Source organism: Ceratotherium simum, chromosome 10 (genome assembly GCF_057802395.1).
Source record: "Ceratotherium simum simum isolate JZ-2026a chromosome 10, ASM5780239v1, whole genome shotgun sequence".
NCBI classification, from domain to species: domain Eukaryota; kingdom Metazoa; phylum Chordata; class Mammalia; order Perissodactyla; family Rhinocerotidae; genus Ceratotherium; species Ceratotherium simum.
In genome coordinates this window covers 3,751,581-3,771,371 of record NC_141909.1, presented here as the reverse complement: position 1 = coordinate 3,771,371, position 19,791 = coordinate 3,751,581, and the positions used below count along the sequence as shown (strand labels likewise).

The 19,791-nt window shown below is 44.6% G+C and overlaps 1 protein-coding gene across 1 annotated transcript in view; it reads right to left on the bottom strand.

Moving 5' to 3' along the window:
• Nucleotides 1-1,477: 1,477 nt before the first annotated feature.
• Nucleotides 1,478-19,791, bottom strand: part of IRS2 (insulin receptor substrate 2) — a 31,386-nt gene continuing 13,072 nt past the window's right edge. The window contains exon 2 of the mRNA XM_087435858.1: nucleotides 1,478-3,928. Coding sequence (XP_087291984.1) covers nucleotides 3,924-3,928 — 5 coding nt within the window. The 3' untranslated portion in view covers nucleotides 1,478-3,923. The remainder of the gene's footprint in view (nucleotides 3,929-19,791) is intronic.

Genomic DNA, 19,791 nt, shown 5'->3' with positions numbered 1-19,791 from the left:
GCAGCAATTCTGCCCTTTATCCTCCAACTGGTGGCATCAGAGTGGCTATGATAAATAAGTAACGCTGGCTTCACCCAAATACTAGTACACCTAGTCAACCCAGATGCCAAAATGAATGAAGTCTGCCCAAGTCAACCCCAAAACTGGCTAAGTGATATTTAACCTGGGACTTCAAGTGGGACTAGCTATGACCTGCAACTCAGCTCAAAGACATTAGACTCTTGGATATGATGACGGTAATTTTAGGGTAAAATGGATGCAGAATATGATGAGAGCGCCATGAGCCAACGTTCATCTCTGAAGCTGACTACCGAGACCATCAATGGGTCAGAACCAAACTCCTCTAAAATCAATGCAGCGGGATCTTGATCCTTCACCTCTTTACATCCTATAACACTCAGCATTCTCCTAAAGTTTATCAACTGGTTTCCAGTGAATGTTCCCAGGATCTATGAACCTTTGAAACACCACTCTTCGCTTCTTCATTTACAATTGGCTCTTTGGGGTAAATACATTTGTCGATTCCTACCTTACAAGACACCTCTAGAATGACAGTCATTATTTGCCCTTTTCATTAAAATTTTAAGATTTCAAGGATAGCAGACTTTGCAGATAATGCCTCCTTCTCTGTGCCTAATAGAAGCCCTCAGAACAATCCAACTAGGCAGGAACAGGCCACACCGTCACCTACAAGTTCCCAAACACCACACAGTGCATGCCAGTCTCGTAATTTAAAAATCATCTCCCAAATTGCTCTGATTTTATTTGTTCACAAGAGATGAAACCCACGTTACTGCATTATTGTAATTTGAGGGTAAAGCGGATGTATAAAAAATTTTTTTTCTAACAAGGAAGTAGTATTGTCCTTGATAAAAATCAATAGGCATCATTTTTCTATTTTCTGCCTCCTAAACTGCACCTCCTGGCTCTGATGACTTTACTTCTACGTATCCTTGAAGTACACGCTGGTGTCTCTTTCTCACACGTGCATCTCGGGAGGCAGCACGGCAGGGTGCACAGATTCGGGGGCTGTACTTCTGGTTAGATTCCTGGTGGCTCTGCCGCTCACGAGCTACATGCCCTCTGACAGGTCACATACGCTCTTTCTGCCTCAGTCTCTCATCTATAAAAGGTTTTTAGGAAATATAAAGGCATTAATATTTGTACAACATTTAGAGCAGCATCCACCACACACCCACCATACACATTTGTATAGCATCCTGCTATACAAACATAGCAGGATCTATGTTTTGTAAAGTAAACAAAATCTTTTTTTGTTTTATTAACACATTTACTTTTTGTAAATTTTGTGACTTGGGGAGTATTATCTGGTTTCCAGAATAAAAATTTCAAAGTTAAAAGGTAGCAAAGTATTTCTAAGAGCCTCATATTTACTTATTGACCCCAAAACACCAGAAGTAGAGTGGCTTTAAGTTAAACTCAGAATCCACACAGAAAACATAACCTCAAGACGTGATTCATTTCATAAATAATGTATTTTATTTTATTGCATATGGCTATTAAGGAGAGCATCCACGATCAATACAGACTAAATACAACGCACTACTCTAGCTCCACTGATTCTCGTCTCCAGCAGCAGCACGTGGACCCTATATACAGCGTGTACAGTGGAAGACAGAGCAAGATAAGGTAAGTCTTCTGTCATATCACAATAGCAAGAAATATATTTAACATCTTGATATCCAGAAACAATACGTACCCAAAAAGAAAACACTGTTTAATAACTGTTAAAGTTTATATAGCAAAAAATATTTTAAATTTAAGGTAAGTCAGGCAAAATGTACAAAGACCCAATATACATTGTCAAGTTTTAGCAAACATAACATTTATACATTTTGGTTCCATTCTGTAAACTAAATTAAAAATGTAAATATTGCATATGCCTTTTTTTTCTGAAATGTACAGGATAGAGGACAATTTAGTATATTATCAACTTTTTATTTTGCTTGTTTCAAGTTGCAGTACGAACATGAACCATGTGTATAGTGGCATGACTACTCTAAGTATAGAGAACTACTTAAATACACGTCATACACTGTATTCAGCGGGGTCCATATTCAGTCCTATTGTACCCGGCGGAGTTACATAGCAAACACCACCCATCAATTCCCATTCCCAAAACTAAATCAAAACTTTAGGACATTTTATACATTTTAATAAAGTATATATATTATACACTGAAATTGACCTTCAAACTAACATTGTCTGGTCTATGCACTGTTGTGACGTGTAATTTTAGAAAAGTAAAAATTTAAAAATGTTCAGGGGCATCACTTTACATTCAACTTTGTCTTGCAATACAATCCTCTGTTCTAAAAGTTCAGCGTGGAAGCAGGAAGACTTTTGCATTGCCATTAAATATATTTTTAAGACATTGAATTTTTTGGTCTTCCTCTAAAAAAGCCTCATTTTATTAATGCATTATTCTATAGTGATATATATCTATATATTTATATATATTTTTCTCCAAAAAAAAAAAAGAAAGAAAGCTCACATCTCCAATGAATTAGTGTAACCTCCACACGACTGTCAGAGAAGATAGGCATGGGGACGCACCCACGGGAGGGAAAGCTCCACAGCCTCCGTCACGTGTCAAGGGAGCAGCGAGATGACAGGACATTCTGCTGGTCGAGGGCAGCAGTTCTGGGTGATACTTGCAATAATTGCCACAACACTGATATTACTCTCAGAACACTGAAAACATCAAACAAGGCTAGACTTGTCAGGAACCTTTTCAACAAGTAACATGTACCGTGAGATGGTTTTCCTTCTTCTTTCTCTTTTTCCATTAATAACATGGGGGCCGGAATGCCTCTTTTGTGTTTCTTTCCTTTCCGTTTTTTTGTGTTGTTGTTGTTCTTCAGAGCAGCCTCACTGGCCGACATGATCACATTATAGTAAAGATAATACATTTTTTAAAAAACCTGCCAAACCCGTGACCGCTCTTGGATCGCCAGCGTGCCTGCGCGAATTTTTGGTTAAAGAAACGCAAGCTCAAGGTTAAGGACAGCAGAGACGTTTGAGCTTGTAAATAGGAGCAAAGGCTTTTGCAATTTGAAGTACCTACATGAACACCTACAGAGAGAAGATTCAACAAGTCTGTTAAAGGTAAAAAGAGATATTCACCCCCTTCCCAAACCCCTCCCCTCCCACCCCCACCTACCCAATACAGCTGATGATTTTCAAAAGTAGGTTGCTTTAGTTACATATAATAATTATTATTTATTAATCCACTTCAAAGTCCAATCTCAGATTTCATTTCCGTTGAGAAAAGTCAGCCCCACACTGGGCTCTGTCTGTGAGTAAGCAGGTACCGGGATGTGAGTCCCACAAGCAGCTGTGTACGGAGCCAGTTTAATAAGGCTGATGACCACACTGGAAACACATTCAGCACAGACACACAGGAGGTCTTGCCGGCCCCCGACCACGCAAATCCAGCTTCACCTGGAACTGAGGTAGGACTGTGGTAGTTTTGAGTGTATGCCAGTAAATACCAGATTTTACCACTTTAAGGGATATTGGTAGAATCTCCTAGCATGCTGAGGGATAAATTTGCTTTGCCAAAATGAAAGTAAGAAGAAATTAAGACACTGGCCCCCATTTAACAGGCCAATGAAAACATCCAATTTTCTTGAGAATGACTTCTTCAGCGAATTTTGTTAAAAAACAAAACACAACACAACACGAACAGCACAAGGAGGAATGCCCCCTATGGGAACAAGTGGGAGGCAGGCGTCCTCGCCTTGGTTCCATGTCCCATACAGTCACAGATGTTTCAAAACGTAGCCATTGCTCAGACCCAAAAGAAAATTGTAAGCAGCTTCAGATTAAAAAATGCTGAGCATCTTCTTTTAATGTTATTCTCTGACATGTGACGTTATCTGATAAAGCCAGACAGACCTTCACTCTGAAAAAGAAAGGAAAGGAGTCATGAGTGGCTGTCTCGAGAACACAGCAATCTTTAGAGTGAGAGAAAAAGTCCCTCTCCACTCGCCCTTATGATCTGTGTCACTTTCAGAAAGTGATGCACTTTGGGAAGCAAACATTTCCTCATTCCGTTTTCCAGAAATAAGTTCGATGGGTCAACGCCCATTCGGTTTCCCTGGAAGCAGAACTACTAAGTTTATAGTAAGTGGCGAGGTCTTATGGTGAGGTTCGTATTTTCAATTTAAGAAAACTATTCACACGTGCTTTTGTGAGTCATTCCGTTGAAGGAGCCGTGGAAGGATGACGCTACTCTTCAAAGAGAGCAGCTGTGCGACCTGGCCACGGCCCCTGGAACTGCCCAGGCCTCGGTTCTTCGTGTGGACTGTGGGAAAAACCACTGCCTTCTTCACAGGGCTGCCGAGATGAACACATGACACGTGTTCAGGTGCGCTGTAAACTGCACTGATTATGCAAACGTGTATCATAGTAAGAAGTGGGAGAAGTAATGAGGGCACACTGCTGCCCTCAGAAAACCTTTCCAACAGGATAATCTGTCCTATTCCTAAAACGACCCAAGATTTCAGAAGCTCCTCTGGCAGCATGCAGATTGTCACACACCCTTCTCATCTGCCTGCCTCCCCGTGGTCCAGATGAAGCAGTCTACTCTCGAGCTAAGCTCGGTGAGGACTTGGCATTAGGACCCCGGACCTGCTCTAATTGCTTCCTCTCCTCCAGGCTGAAGGATCAAACTTCCTTAACCTTTTCCCAATTTCCAACGTTTTCAGCGTATTTTTACTTGAAGTGTTCCTTGTTCCAGGGACCTACCAACTTGGGAGACTTTGACATTTCATAGCATATTGCCTTTTTTTTTTAAAGCTTCTTGGCTTTTTAACAAAAATGCCAAGTTGTCCATTTTCATCACTCTCCACAGTAGTAGATACTCGATCACTCGTGAGCACGGGTCACGCCCTGTCTTCCTACCTCTGCGGCTGTGTTTACGTGACCTGCAATTCTGAATACTCCTAGAGAATTATTTAGAATTCTAATCCTCGAGTCACCCCATTCCCTGGTTGACTTTTTTGTGAATCTAATTCTTTTCTGTTCATCTTGAGTTCATAGGACTGATCCCAGCAAGAGAGAAACTTCCAGTGTGTCCTGCAGCCGAGTGTGAGTGCAACCACGTGGCTCTGCACACCCGGCGGTCCCCTGGTACAAACTCAGGTGCCGCGTGGTGTGTAGAGCCAGAAAACGGAAGCCTGTATAGACACAGCGCTGTCAACGTACAATGGATAAATTGTATCTTTTTATGACTTTCTTTTTTTTGGAGGAAGACTGGCCCTGCGCTAACATCTGTTGCCAATCTTCTTCTTCCTCTTTTTTCTCCCCAAAGCCCCAGTGCATGGTTGTGTATCATAGTTGTAGAGCTGTAGCTCTTCTACACGGGATGCCACCTCAGCATGGCTTGATGAGCGGTGAGTCTGTCTGTGCCCAGGATCCGAAACAGCGAACGCCAGGCCGCCGAAGTGGAACTCGAGAACTTAACCGCTACGCCACAGGGCCCGCCGTTTCATGACTGTTTTTAAACGTTCCCTACGATGTGACAATTTGAGGCAGCGTACTTCATCTCACTATTTTTAAAAAGCCTTACATCCTTTAAAAAGTTTAACAGGTAAACTATTCTGCAAATGAAACTTAACAGAAAACAGAGTCCAAAATCTCCTCAGGAAAGATGTGTCCTCCACTATTTCATTCATTACTGTTGTGATTTCCAGTCTAAGAGACCAGTGAGAACTTGAACGTTTTCATCCCTTAAAAAGTAAGCCTTTGCTAAAATCCACCAGGATTTGCGTCTCACCCTAAAATGAGTTTGCATTTTGTCACCAGGGCCCTGATTGTGAGACGAATCCAACGGCCACCCCAGAGTGGGACTGTGGATCCACTTAGAGAAGGATTTCTATTCATAGTTTATTTTATTTTTACACTAATGATAAGCTAAATGTGGCTAAATTGTCTTGTGTTAACTCTAAACTCATTGTCTTGAAAACAGCTAAGCAAGTTAAGTTCTTTAATTCCTCAAACTTAAACACATAGTCATATAAATGGGGGTTAATTATTGCTGAAAAACTTACTTTCCAAATTTCCATTTGCAAATTCATGGGGCCACACAAAGATTCACTCTGTTTTTAAGGATGCTTCATTGCTATGAAACAGCTCCTATCATCAGGTCTGTGTGAGCTCTAATCAAGCTGAATGTGTAATTTTATTTTTTGAAGTATGATACTATTATCAGAACCTTAATTTCTAAGCATTAGCATTAAGAAAGAAAAGAGCTGATAAAAGGCAAGGATATAACTCATCCATGCATTTATTCACGCACTGACCTTTCAACGCTCTTTTTTTTTAAATTCTACTCTGGTGCAGGGCCTCATTGAGGCACACGGGATATTCGTGAGTAAGAGAGAGTTCCCACCAGAATGCGAGTCATAGGACTGCTATTCTCTTGGAAGGGAGTGAAAGCAGCCCTTCGAATGTGCCCAGCTCTCTGCAAACACCTGGATGCTGACAGACCACCGGGCTGCGGGTACCAGCCAAGTGAGAAAGCTACCGCAGAGGTGCCACAGAAGTGAAGGTGGCAGCAACCCAGTGACCCGATCCCATGTCAGGACAGTAGGGAACACAATTCCCCAGGATGCCGAGACCATGGGCCGAGCAGCCCCAGCCTCTATGGAAAGGAAGGAGCAGGGACATGATCCTCCACGGGGACCAGGGAGAGCCACCGGTGACTGGGGGAGGAGGCTGACCACACACACACACAAGTGCCATCACAGGGAGAGGAACCTGTCCATGGCACGTGGGAAGGATGCGAGCAGGCTTAGGCCAGGGGTACCAGAAAGAGGACGGCCACCAGCTCAGAGACAGACATCTAGGCACAACGTATGCTGTGCTTCAAACACAGTTTTAAATTTATAGACGTGCACTAGAGCAAAAGCAACGTGGACGTGACCTGTCTCCTACTGGGTTAAATAACACCTGTTTTCCAGGGATGCCTCCTGTCACAGCAGGGACAGACTGAGACCTGAGGCCTCCCCACGGCCGTGGTACGTCAGGCCAAGCACCGAGCAGCCTGCGCTGACACACCTGCGTTTACCACCGACTGGCCTGAGATCGTCCCCCACGTGCTGAGCCGGGTCGGGAGCCAGTTCGAGGTCTCAGAAGTACCCACGCCAAAGGTGAACAGAACTAGCCACCGACCAGAAACCCTCCGAGTTGAGGCTCAAAAGAAGGGGAGCCAGGAAAAGGCGGGGAGACCCTAGGATGGGTCGAGATGACCTGCTGAGCAAAAGGTTTCGGACAATGAAACGTAAACACTAGGAACGCACTAGAGAAAAGGGATCTGCTTTAGAGCCCTAACTATAGTCTTGAATCTGTTACAGACAGAGGGCTGAGACAGAAGCCGTCCGCCTCACCTGACATATGAACACCCTTTCCAGTGTGAGCCGGCTGTGAGAACCTGGCACATGTGCTCGCCAGGGCTCCGGACTCGGACCACTAGGAGGGAACCAGCCCAAGGAAGGGTGTGGTCGGAAAGAGGCCTGGAGGGCTCAAAGGATCAGCGCACCACCACTGGGGCTCAAGCAGACGCTCTGCCGTCAGGCAGGGCACCCCGAGTCAGACCCCCGGTCCTGGTCCTGCGGCCACCTGGAAACCACACCCTCGGTGGCACTCCCCATCCCCAGGAGGAAGGGGAGGGAGGCAGGAGCTGGAACCTAGGACTGTGCGCACACATCTGCCTTTTAATTTACTCACTTTTCAAGTAAGTTATCCCTCCCCTGAAAATTAGTCTGGTTCATGAAGACTAGAAAAAAAGTCCTCTAACACCACTAACCTGACATCCTCAACCTTTAAATATTTATGCTTCCTAAAGACGAGATTCCAGCAAAATTTTACTTTATTTTATGTATGTTAATTCTACTAGAAGCAAAGAACAAATTACTAATTTTATGATCAATCCACAATGAATATTCATTAAGATGAGAGACGTTCTTTGAACTCATTAGACCAGCGGCGAAACAAAAAAGAAATAAGGCAAGAATCATGTGTTGCTCATGAATGCAATTATAGAACACCATACACCGATTCTGCTCTTAGATGTAACGCATCTAAAAATAACTTAAACTTACTGATACAGATTGAATTTGTCACATAATTACACACCATACTATTCTGTAGCTTAGGCACTGCTTTGTAAAGAAACCCATTCACAGAAGCATCAATTGACAGTCACTAGATAAAATAATAAAATTCAGCAAAAAGATTAAAGTTGTTCCATATGACAAGTCACACAGGCCAGCCATCCTCTTCTTTTTCCCGCTCTGTCACATACGACAAACGACATTCACTTGAGGGATACAGCCCCACGTGTCAGTTACCATAATTCCCTGGGGATTAGCAATAATTCCACCCCTTTTCTCTTCCATTTAAAGGAGTAATCAGAAGGCAAACGAGCAAGCGTGCTGTCATTAAGGCCTCACCTTCAATCTGCTCTACTTCACAAAAAAAAGGAAGAGAGAAAACAGACAAATCACAAATGACCAAAGCTTTGTCATTAAAACACGTGGGAAAGCTCCCTTGCCACGGACGGCACAAATGTCAAAACTGACATGTCACGCCACGTGAGCTGGGCTCCACGATTCCAGCTACGTTAGTGGAAAATACAGTGAGCATCCGGTCTAGAACGTTTCAGAATAAGTTGGGTTAAATCTGCTCTGGCAAATAAATTCAAACAGCATTTTAGATACACATTCGGATGCACTACTTTTTCATTATAATTTCTCATGAGAATTTGGATTTGGACGTGTTTGACTTCATGGTCCTATTTCAGTGTTCAGAATTTAGGACATAAACCTGGGTCGTGGCAACTCTGACCACAAAGGCCCTGGTTCTCCTTGTGCCTTGTGGGTTCTATGTAGACCCCACGTAGGACTCCACAGAGGCCGCCATGAGGAGTCCAATGTAGAGTTTCACGTGGAGCCCTATGTAGATAGAGTCCCATGTAGAGCCCCACGTACAGTCCCATGTAGGGGTCCACGTAGAGCCCCATGTATAGTCCCACGTAGAGCTCCACATAGAGCCCCACATACAGTCCCACGCAGGGCTCCACATAGAGCTCCATAGTCAGCTCCATGTAGGGCTCCATCTCCATCCCCCTGTGGAGCCCAGTGCAGACTTTCATGTGGAGCCCTATGTAGCTCGAGTCCCACAGAGGGCCCCACAGCACAGCTTTGGGGAACAGAGTCTCACAGGCCTTGGGTGAGCAGCACTGGACCAAACAGAGTGCAACTCCATTTACTGGGTAAAAACGAACATTTCCAGGCATATCTGAATGAGAAGTGCTGCAGTATTGATTTGCACGACAAAATGAATCAATATACTTCCTAAAACTAAAATTTATATTTCTAGTAGCAACTATGATTAAGCAAGAAATAAACTCTCTGGTGAGCCCTTCAGGCTTATTTAGATCTTTTATGGTAAACACAGAATTACAGGAGAAAATAAACTTTTCAGTTACATGAGAAATTCCTAGAAAAATAAACCTGATAATTCAGTATCTCCTTACTTTACTAAAAGCAAAACACTCCTAGAATATACCAAAAAAAAAAAAAGTAAGGTTGGGTGTGATAACAAACAAGCCAGAAATTCTAAGAAAAACGGTTACTTGAACTTTCCTTTTAAATTAGGAAAAAAATCACTTAAAAGGAAAATAGGGAAGAAGTTCCCAGGACTAAAAGGGGCAGTAAATTACTTTCCCAACCCTACTTGTGAAAGATTTAAAACTTTCTTTTATATGAGCTCATCATTTCCACTGACAATTAAAATCATTTCATTCTAAATGCTTGTTATTAAAGAAGTTTCCTAGCATCAAGTCGTAACTTGATGTTGATGACACAACACGAAACAAGATGAGACAATCTAGTTTTCGTATAAGGCTGGGGTTAATAAAAGGTACCTCTGCTTCTTCAGCTCCTGTTTAATCCTTCACATAAGACCTTGTCCTAATCACCAAAGACCAGAGCTATCGGGGTCCCAGACTGTTAACCATCACACTTCCAATCCACAGTCACAGTCACCCACAGCAACCTGTAGTCATCTTACAGTGCACAGCCTCAGCTGACTTTAAGTCATAATACTTAAGTTTCTTTTCTGTGCTTGCTATTGAAAAGCCTGACATGGGCATCCTATAATCTATTCTTCTATGGCAAGTTTTCCACCATACGTGCAGCATCGTCCAACACCACAGGAGAAATATTATTGATTATTCTCCAGCACAAACACCCGAGAGGCAAAAATGACCCCTGAATTGCTGGTGGATCCTTCTCTTAAATCATGAAGTGTCAGACCATTCCAGGTCAAGACCCGATGAGGGAGCATCAGTGACCTGCCCGAAGCCTCACAGCTTGTCAGCAGGAAAGGAGAGTTCCTACCCTCCCCTAGAATTTTCCTCACTGCTCCATTTGGGGCCATTACTGTCCATTTCTGCAAAGAACGAGAGAGGGGTGGGCCTGGGGGAGGAGTGCGAGGAGGTCTGGAGCTTTCGCTTGGGCCCCAAAGTTTAAACTTTTACCCAGTACCATCAGCTCTTTATGAAACCCTCCCCAAGGACACCAAACACCGCACAGACGATGGATTTGTGCTTCATGCCATCTGTCTGCCCTGCTGGTTGAGGAGCTAGACGGTGCCTGTCCCCAGGATCTGGCACGACACTTGTTAGGTCCTTTATAAAGCTTCACGGAGTTAAATTGAAATAAAAACCCATGCAGTTTACACCATTTCTCATAGGCAGAAAGGCTAAACAAAATCTTCTAATGGAGCACACATTTTAGAAACATCTGAGGCCCAAGAGAAAAGAAAACCCTTTTCACCTCACATGAGAGTGGCGTTCTAAGACAGAAGTCAGTAAAGTACAGCCAAATCTGGCCCATTGCCTGTTTTGTAAATAAAGTTTTATTGGAACACAGCCACGCTCATTCATTCTGCTTCTGCACTTAAATAGTAGAGTTGAGTGGCTATGAGGGAGACTGTATGCCCCAGGACTTAAGGAAGACAAGGAGAAGAAAGAAGAGCAAATTTGTCAAAATAACACCAATATTACCATCTGTGTTACACCTGGAGACTAACTGATATGCCCTTCGAAAATTATCTGCAGGCTTACGTACTCTAGAAATGCAATACTATCTACTAAGAACTGTGCTATCCTGTTACAGACTCTACTGAAAATGCGGAAGCAAGTCATAAAATCATTTATGAAGCCAGCCACTTTTGGAATTAATTTCCCTTACCTATGGCTCTTCTATTTGACTTTTCATGCACAATACAAAAGTACTGAATAAAATAATCATATTATATCATGATTACTACTAAATATATAGTACTACTCTTTCAACGTTAACCTAAATATGTTTTTCCTATGAAATTAGAGAATGTAGAATAACAATTTATTCAAGATATATCCATCCCCAAATATCCTGTTCTAGATCATCATTTCAAATGAACCTTTCTTTCCTTCAAATATTTAAATATTTAAGAGTTGGTATTGGATTTTTTTAGTATTATGATTCAATTCCTTTTTGTTTTTATTATTGAAATTGAAATAAGCATTTTCTGGAAGTCTGAAATTATGCCAAATACAACTCAAATCCCCACTACAATATCACTGAATAGGAAACATATTTATGAGTATAGTTAAAAAGCATGCCTTCAGGATTCTAAACTATACTCTGGTTTTCACATTTAACAATAATGCGGTAATTTGGAAATGTATTAAAAATAGGGTATATGAAGCACTTGTCTTTCATTACACGAAAAAAAGGAAAAAGAAAAGATTAAAGAAAAAAAGGGGGGAAACTATGTAATGCCCCCACCCTGACCCCGCAAAGCCCGGCTAGTGACCGGGTCTCCATCCTTCTACACACCAGGCTTGCACTGGGCACAAACACACGGTGGCCTGAGCAGCCTCTGCTTCCAAACAGTAGGTAAACTCCCTCCCATCCATAACATCTACAGAATACAGGATGCCAGCTTTTCTCCTGGGGGAAAGAATGTATCTAACTTGAAAGCCCTTATGTGAATGGGCACCTGGGCTTTAGGTGGAGGATCTAGAGTAAGGTCAAGGCTGAGGGTCAGGCCCCACTCAGGAATGGAGCGGTGCGCTCTCTGCCCAGGCTCAGGTCAGAGGACTCATTCCCACCATTAGCCATCTCAGAAGCAGTCCTGGGAGCTTAGGAATGACTCAGGGCAAGCCGGCCCCACGCCGCCTTAGAACCACATGCCATTCCCATGCCTCAACTCGACGTGGGTGTAGACAGCCACTGGCCCCACCAGAGTCGGAGTCCTGGGGCTCAGGAGCCAGCACTTACCAACCTGCTCCCTCTTATGAAAATAGGGACATGATCCATTAATGGCCTGAATTTCTCACTGGGCCATTGCGAAACTACCAAATGAGATTTTATGTATAAAATTTATAAATTAATAATACAAACAAAATATATAAATTTTTTTCACATAAGAGAAACGCATGCTAGTAGCATGACGTGCATCTTGGGGCTGGATCCCTGTGCTTTCTTCGCGCACCTTCAAATGATGTAGACATGTAACCACATGTTTTGTTTTGAACTACAAAGACTTCTGAAGCTCAGCGGCCCTTCGATGCCATGGAAAGCCTGACTCCTCCCCCACCTCTCAGGCTAATTTGTGCAGCCACAGCCGCGGCATCTCTGAGCACATTTGCCATCACAGCTTTTTCTTCATTCAAAATTATATCCATGAATGACATCACAAACAATTACAACTTCAAGCAGCAAATAAACAACTGATGAATGCACAAAAACAATGGCAAATAGCTCCCGGAATAAAATGAATAAACTTGTTTTAATTGGATAGAAGCAGAACAGAAGTAGAATTGTTTTTCAGGGGGTAACTCTAGGCCATCTGAAGCTAATAGTACTCAAAGGCTGCACAGAGCGCCTTGCCGGGCTGCTTTCTTCACGCCCTGTGGAGGGGACAAAACACCCGAGAGGGGCTACATGTGTCCCTTCGTAGGCAGCTGCACCAGCAGAGAATTCACAACCCCTCTGTACGTCCCACATGCCCAACAAGCATAATGCGTTGTCTGCTAGCTGGGCCCCGGCTAGTTGGGGCTGAGGGGCAGCATTTCTGCTCTCTCCGGTTTATACACGAAGGTGCACCAAAATGTAGATCGACATTTAAATTCCTGCTGCAGATGAGAGAGTTCATCCAAATGAAGTACTATTTATTGAAATTTCAGTAATGAAAAATGGAAAATGCTAAGTTACAAACCATCTTTATAAAGTTGATTTACTAAAAAATAAAATAAAGTAAGACAGTAGCAGCTGATGGCCAGGCCCTCCCAGGGAAGCAGAATCCGAGGAAACTGTGGCTCCTCCCCAGCCAGCCTGCAGACCACCCACCCTCAGCCCCAGCTACACATGCAGACCGCGCACGGCTCAGCTCAGGTTCCGGCGCATGCTCGTTCAGCCCAAATGCCGAAGCGTCTCCAAGCTGTCACTCAAAACTTGAGTGTCAGCAGAGTCAACTTGCTGAGGAGTAGCTTCCCCAGCCTTGGCAGAACCTGCACTGGCAGGATCTGGTAGACTTTTTCCATGTTCATTTGCGGGGAGGGACCTCACACACCAGGCGCCCTGGACCCCGGGGTTTTCAAAGGCCCCTGGGGAGATCTGCAAGAGCAGGCAGGTTGGAAGCCTTGGCCCCCCAGCCCTCCTGGAGAGCCCAGGGCCGCCAACTGCTAGACTCGGAGCAAGGAAGGGCACCCGCTGCTGCCCCAGGTGGGGAGGTGTTCACGCCCAGGGACAGAGGGGACCCGGCCGTCCAGACGGGGACACACTGGGGACACTGCTGACACACACGTGATCACAAACACGTCTCCCAGCCTTCTCTCTTCCCTAGCGAGAAGAAAGCAGAGGGAAGGAACAAACTTCCCAGCCACAGAAAGACACTGTTCCCAAACTGCCGCAGGCTTGGAACGGGGGAAATGATCGATTCAGTAGGAAGCGGACATTCCTTAGGTTAGAAGAAGGCTGACTGCGAGTGCTGACTGACGCGGTCACATTTCCAGGTTCCTCAGAGCGGGGCAGGAGTCCTTTCAGACTTTTAAGAGTGGATTTTAAAGAGTCGTGCCTTCCTAACCACCTCTGTAGCCGTAACCAAAGTGACAGAACCCATACGGCGCCAGCGCGCTCTCGACGTGCGGTGACTCCGTCCCCCCTCCCGGGAGGGCAGCGTGCAGACAGCGACGGTCCGTCCGGGGGAGTCACCTCCACCGCCTCACATTTAGCAGCTGTGTGACTTTGTGACCCTCAGTACACAGGAACTAGTATAAAATAATTGTTATTCTCTCAATTTTCCTTAGAGAGCAGCAGGCCATTCTTCCTTTCTACCTGTGGTGTTGAACTGAACACGGATGGGACCTGGGCTTCAGAGCGGCCCGAAGAGTCACAGAGAGAGAGAGTGAACTTGCTCCAATCTGAAACCACTTTGCCCGGATCTGACAAGACTCCGAGTGATTCAACTTATGTGCAATCTATGTGAGCATCTGCTTGTAGGGCCGAGTGTGAGAGGCACAGGGGGGAAAGGGAAGCCCCCGCCTGAGCGTCCCCACAAAGGCCTCTTGACGTGCAGACACACAGCTGCCTGTCCCTACCACTTCCTGCCACGATTCCTGATACACCAACTTCTCCAGAACTACTTTAGAACCAGAGGAACCAAGGAGGTCCGCAAACATAAACATGTTTTCTAAAACATACACTTGACAGTACAAGGTTAAATTTCACATTTCTGGTCTGGAAGAGGACATAGCAACCCCTTATTGGAAGGAATAACTATTGATACAGTTAAACAAATAACGAGGACGTGATCATCACTCTTCTCTTACTAAAATGGATTAGCTTCTCAAGACATTTTACGTACATCATCACTTTTTTTTACCTATTTCAGAAAAAATAAGTAAAACTGAGCCTAAATTCTCAAGACAGACCTAACCACTACGTCAAGTTCTTAAAATTATACAAGCTACACACAACTGCACACAGGCCGTTTAGTGAACGTGGGTCCTCCTCACAGAGGGGGGAGGGGGTCTTGCACACGCACCAGCCTTTCTCAAGTGTTTACATGGGTAGCTCCCAACTCACTCCGCTGGCGCCTTCCTGTGAAGGCGGAATCTCTGTGAAATGTAGGGAATAAGAAACTATCTATCCTTTTCGTTTCCCCATCAGCTGAAGAATGAACTCCACTAGTGGCAGCGCCGGAGCGCGGTGCCCCCTGCAGGGGTGGAGCATTCGGGACGCCCGGCGCAGGGGGTAGGAGGAAGCGGCCACACACGTCCCAGGCGCAGTGCCAAGGGGTCACGGGGGTCTGTCCAGGGACAGGGCCTTTTTCTCCCAAACGAAGGCACCGTGTTACCTAGAAGACACAGAACCAGGCAGCGGCAGGCGAGCCAGGGCGGCGCCCCCTACAGGCCCCGGGCCAGGTCTCTCCACCCTCCGTGCCTCCTTTAAAAAGTAAGGATAAGGGGCGTGCCCGGTGGCACAAGCGGTTGGGTACTTGCTCTTCTGCGGCGGCCCGGGGTTCACAGGTTCAGATCCCTGGCACACACCAACGCACCGCTTGTCAAGCCGTGCTGTGGTGGCGTCCCATATAAAGTCGAGGAAAACGGGCATGGATGTTAGCCCAGGGCCAGTCTTGCTCAAGAAAAAAGGGGAGGATTGGCAGATGTTGGCACAGGGCTGATCTTCCTCACAAAAAAAAAAGAAAGAAAAAGTAAGGATAATAACAAGAACTTACCCTCCAAGGAGGTTCTCAGGATTAAACACCATTTAAAAATGTTTTATAAATTACAAAGTGCTTTTCAAGGATGTCTGTTTCATCAAGTATGTCATTCTGTGACTAGACACTTGTGTTCGGATTTTCTTGTCTATCTTGTGAAAATTTCCTGCCAGCTTCCCTACTTCAATTACATCCCAGTGTCTCCATTTCACTAGAACTCTTAGGTCTTTTCACATCTTACACACCAATTTTGAGAAAGAAACTCAAGAGTTGACATATACCTCACTAAAAAAAAAAAAAAAAAAAAAAACGCATTATGACAGAATTAGATGACTCCAACAGAAAAATCTGAAAATGCTCTACACATTGTTCCAAAGACACTATATTTCCCTTTTACACTGTTAAATATGAACTAAAATCTTTACCATGGCTGACCAGGCTCTCTACCCGTCAGGGCCCCTGGTTACCTCCTTCATGTCACCGACTACTCTCTCCCTACTCCCTCTTGGTCAGCCACACTGGTCTACTTCTTATTCTGGAAAACATCAGTAATCTTCTGCCCCAGGGCCTTTGCACATCTATCCATTCCCTTTGCCCATATGGATTCTCCCTCTAAACATCTACAAGACTGGCTTCCTCACCACCTTCAGGTTGTCACCTTCTCCCTCCCACCCTTCACTGCTTTATTTCCTGGAGCATTTGTTTCCAACGACAATACTTCATGTTCCGACCACATTTCAAAACTAAGTGTATTTCCTAGGTTTCAAAGGTAGACGTGAAGACTCAGGACCTTCTGTTTCTTCTTTTTAGCTTGGAAACCAAACCTGTTTCTTTCAAGCCTGTATTTTACTATTTTTCAAATGGGTAAAATATTTTTAAAGTATTCAACATGTAACAACTGATGTCTTTGTAGTGAAAAAGTATGAAAACTTAACCATTTGGTTAAATGTGCAAGTTGAAGGAAGATCTAACCTCTTCCGCCTCTGTCCCTCCTGCCCCACAAGCCCATCTTTCTACCTTCCCTCCCAAGCAGCCCTTAAGTGAAGTTCCTGTCGTCTTTTTGTTTGTTTGTTTGTTTTCTAGAAAGAACAGTTAAAAGGTGGTAAAGCTAAAAACGACAGGAAACTCACCTGGAACTGACTCCCACATCAGCCCGATGGGCTGGTGACGCAGAGCCGCCCCGCCAGGTGGGGCTGCCCTCCTCCACTACAGCGGCCACCGCGCGGAGGGCAGGGGTCCAGCAGGGGCTTCTCAGAGCAGGAGGCACTAGGGGCTGAGGGGCTGCTGGCCAGGGGGCCTCCTCTGCACAGAGGGGGAGGGGGCTTTGCTGGACGGGTCACGGATGTCTAAAAAGGATGGACACACGCTTTAAAAATGGCTCCATGCCACCTGCACGCCACTACATGTGGGTCTTAAGAAAACACAACTCTATTTGTAAATTATTAGGACGATGAAAGAAAGTTAAGCAATTTGAAGCACAAAATATAAAAAGAACTATGATTATATTAAATGTGGGTGATTTTTGAGAAAAATTTTAACTAAAATCTAAACACTGACTTTTACGGAAGGGCACGCTGTGTGAAAGCAGCAGCGCTGAACACACTTGTGCTTCCTCACGTGTGCAGCTATGAATGGGCAGGGAGGGTGATGAAAGACGAGACGAGTTCACAGACAGAATTCCTGTCACCCGGATTAAAGGGGGAGTAGCTTTTTAAGCAACACCTGAGGGTGAGCGGGGAAGAATCAGAAGGCGCAGAAGGGACCAATGACCTAGCACTGGGGAGTTTCTGGAACACGAGCAGTGACAACAAAGACGGCACAAAGAGAATTACCAGGATCTTGATGAGGCAAGGCCGCCAAGCGGTCAGAGCAAGCTACATCTAGGAGCAAGGACCCAGGCAAAATCAAACCTAGGGTTTCTCAGGGAAGAAAACTGACTGGGAATTTCCACCTCAGGGGATGCACCCCAAGTGTGTGGGGGGAGGGGGCTAGAGTTTGAGTGATTCCATCAGAATTTTCCGCCAAGGGCACCCAGAGTCCCAGCAGCGACATCCCATTCTTTGTCATTGGCCAAGAATGCCGGAGCATGGGCACCTACTGAGGTGTTCACCGTGGCTGCCCAGAAACAGCAGTGGGTGCCGTCCAATGGGACGACGAAGGCGCCAGTGCACAGAGGCTGGTCTCCGATCTCCCCTGTATCTCCCAGAACACCGACTCCCGAGTTGGTACACACTGAACTCGAGACAGATTGATTGGCTTAACTGTCTTCCAGCTTCAGGAAACGGCTGAAGACCCGACGAATTCTGAACACTCCAGCTCAAACACACAGACTGGAGTCGTGAAGATGAACGCTCATCACCCAGAGTTATTCTAGGAACTTAATTAAATGCTCCATGCAGGGGAAACCTGGCCATTTTACTGCAGTGGTTATTTCACTTGGAACTAAGACGACTAATAAACCAGCACCACTGATAAGGTAAACTGCAAACAAGGATAAGTCCTCCTGCACCTTTCAAATTTTGATACGACCCTAAATACCAAAATGGCATTATATTTGGAAGCTGCATAAACTTTAAACTAAAAAAATGCTCATTAAAAAAATTTCTCAAAATAAATAAAATCTAAAGAATGTTTAAAAACTCTTTAACATTTATATTTCTAAGTTTATCAGGCTTTCATATCTAATATTTCCACACCACTCATTATCAAAGTTTTAAAACTTTTTGTTTACTCAACCAGTTAAAGTTAGTTTTCTGAAACTGACTGTAAAATAAATTGACACTCCTGGATTTATAATATTCTAAAGAAGCAAGAAACATAAATTTTGCAGTTTTGCATCATATATTTTGCTAAAGCACAGCTATTTTCAACTGAACTGCACATTTATTAGGAGTCTACCTGCCAAGTAACAAAAGCTCTTTGCAGGAAGAGCTTACAGGTAGCTTATGTATTTGTTTTCTGTTTCATTTGCATATGAAAAGTGTTATTTTTTAGGTCACTTTTATGCTGGAAAACAATTTAAAAACCTACGATCATTTAAGAATAAAACAGAAGTATAACTGCCACAAATCACTTTAGTAATTTATTTTTTAAAAAATGCCTCCAGGCCGTGGTATAAGAAACTGACCACTGGAATCTCCCTTTCTAAAAATTTCTGTTGTCTTACAAGGTCTGGAGCTCGGCGAAGCTGACAGAACACTGGAGTCCTGGTACCTCCATTTCTGATCTTCAAACAAAGGAAGCTGCTCCACACGCTCTAATCCCAGCCTTGCTTAATCCTGCTTATTGCCCGGAGATCCTAAAGTATTATTTGCATAGTTTTTAAATTTAGTAAGAACATCCTGGCCTATTTCCAAACTTCCCTCCCCCCCCACCACCCATCCTCATCCACCAAGGAGCTCAGGAAGCCCTGAAGAGGGAAATCGAGGCAGGAGGCCCACACGGGCGTGAGCTGGGCTGTGGCCGGGGGGTATAATTCACCTGGGAATTCACAGGTATCAGATAGTCACTGACTTCTGTCCGTATTTTCAGGGGCTTTCCACTACCAGCACTGGGCAATGCAGCCACTGCTCAACTCCCAGGTCCTCAGAGGAAGGCAAGATTTCACAGACGGGATCCAAACTGCACCCAGGGCAAGCCTGCTGGCTTTATCTGTGAAGACTCCCTACACAGCACATCAGAATCTCTATCCTGTCAGCTTGTCTCCCTAACTTCAGAAGTACTCAACAGACCCAACACCGTAAGACAGGGTATTCTAACTTTGCTTTCTTCTTAACCTGAAAAGCAGCTTCATCACTCAACTAATCTCCGATAGGACAAAGCATTTCCCTGTTTTGTTTATCCTGGGCAGCAGACAGTCTCCATCCCACCCTGTTGTCAACAGCGATGCTGGGTACATTACTGGTGCACATTGCTTATAATGGCAGGCGAGCGGCCCTGAGGCTACCATCTGCTAGGAAGGAAGTACTCTCTCCTCGGATGCTGGAG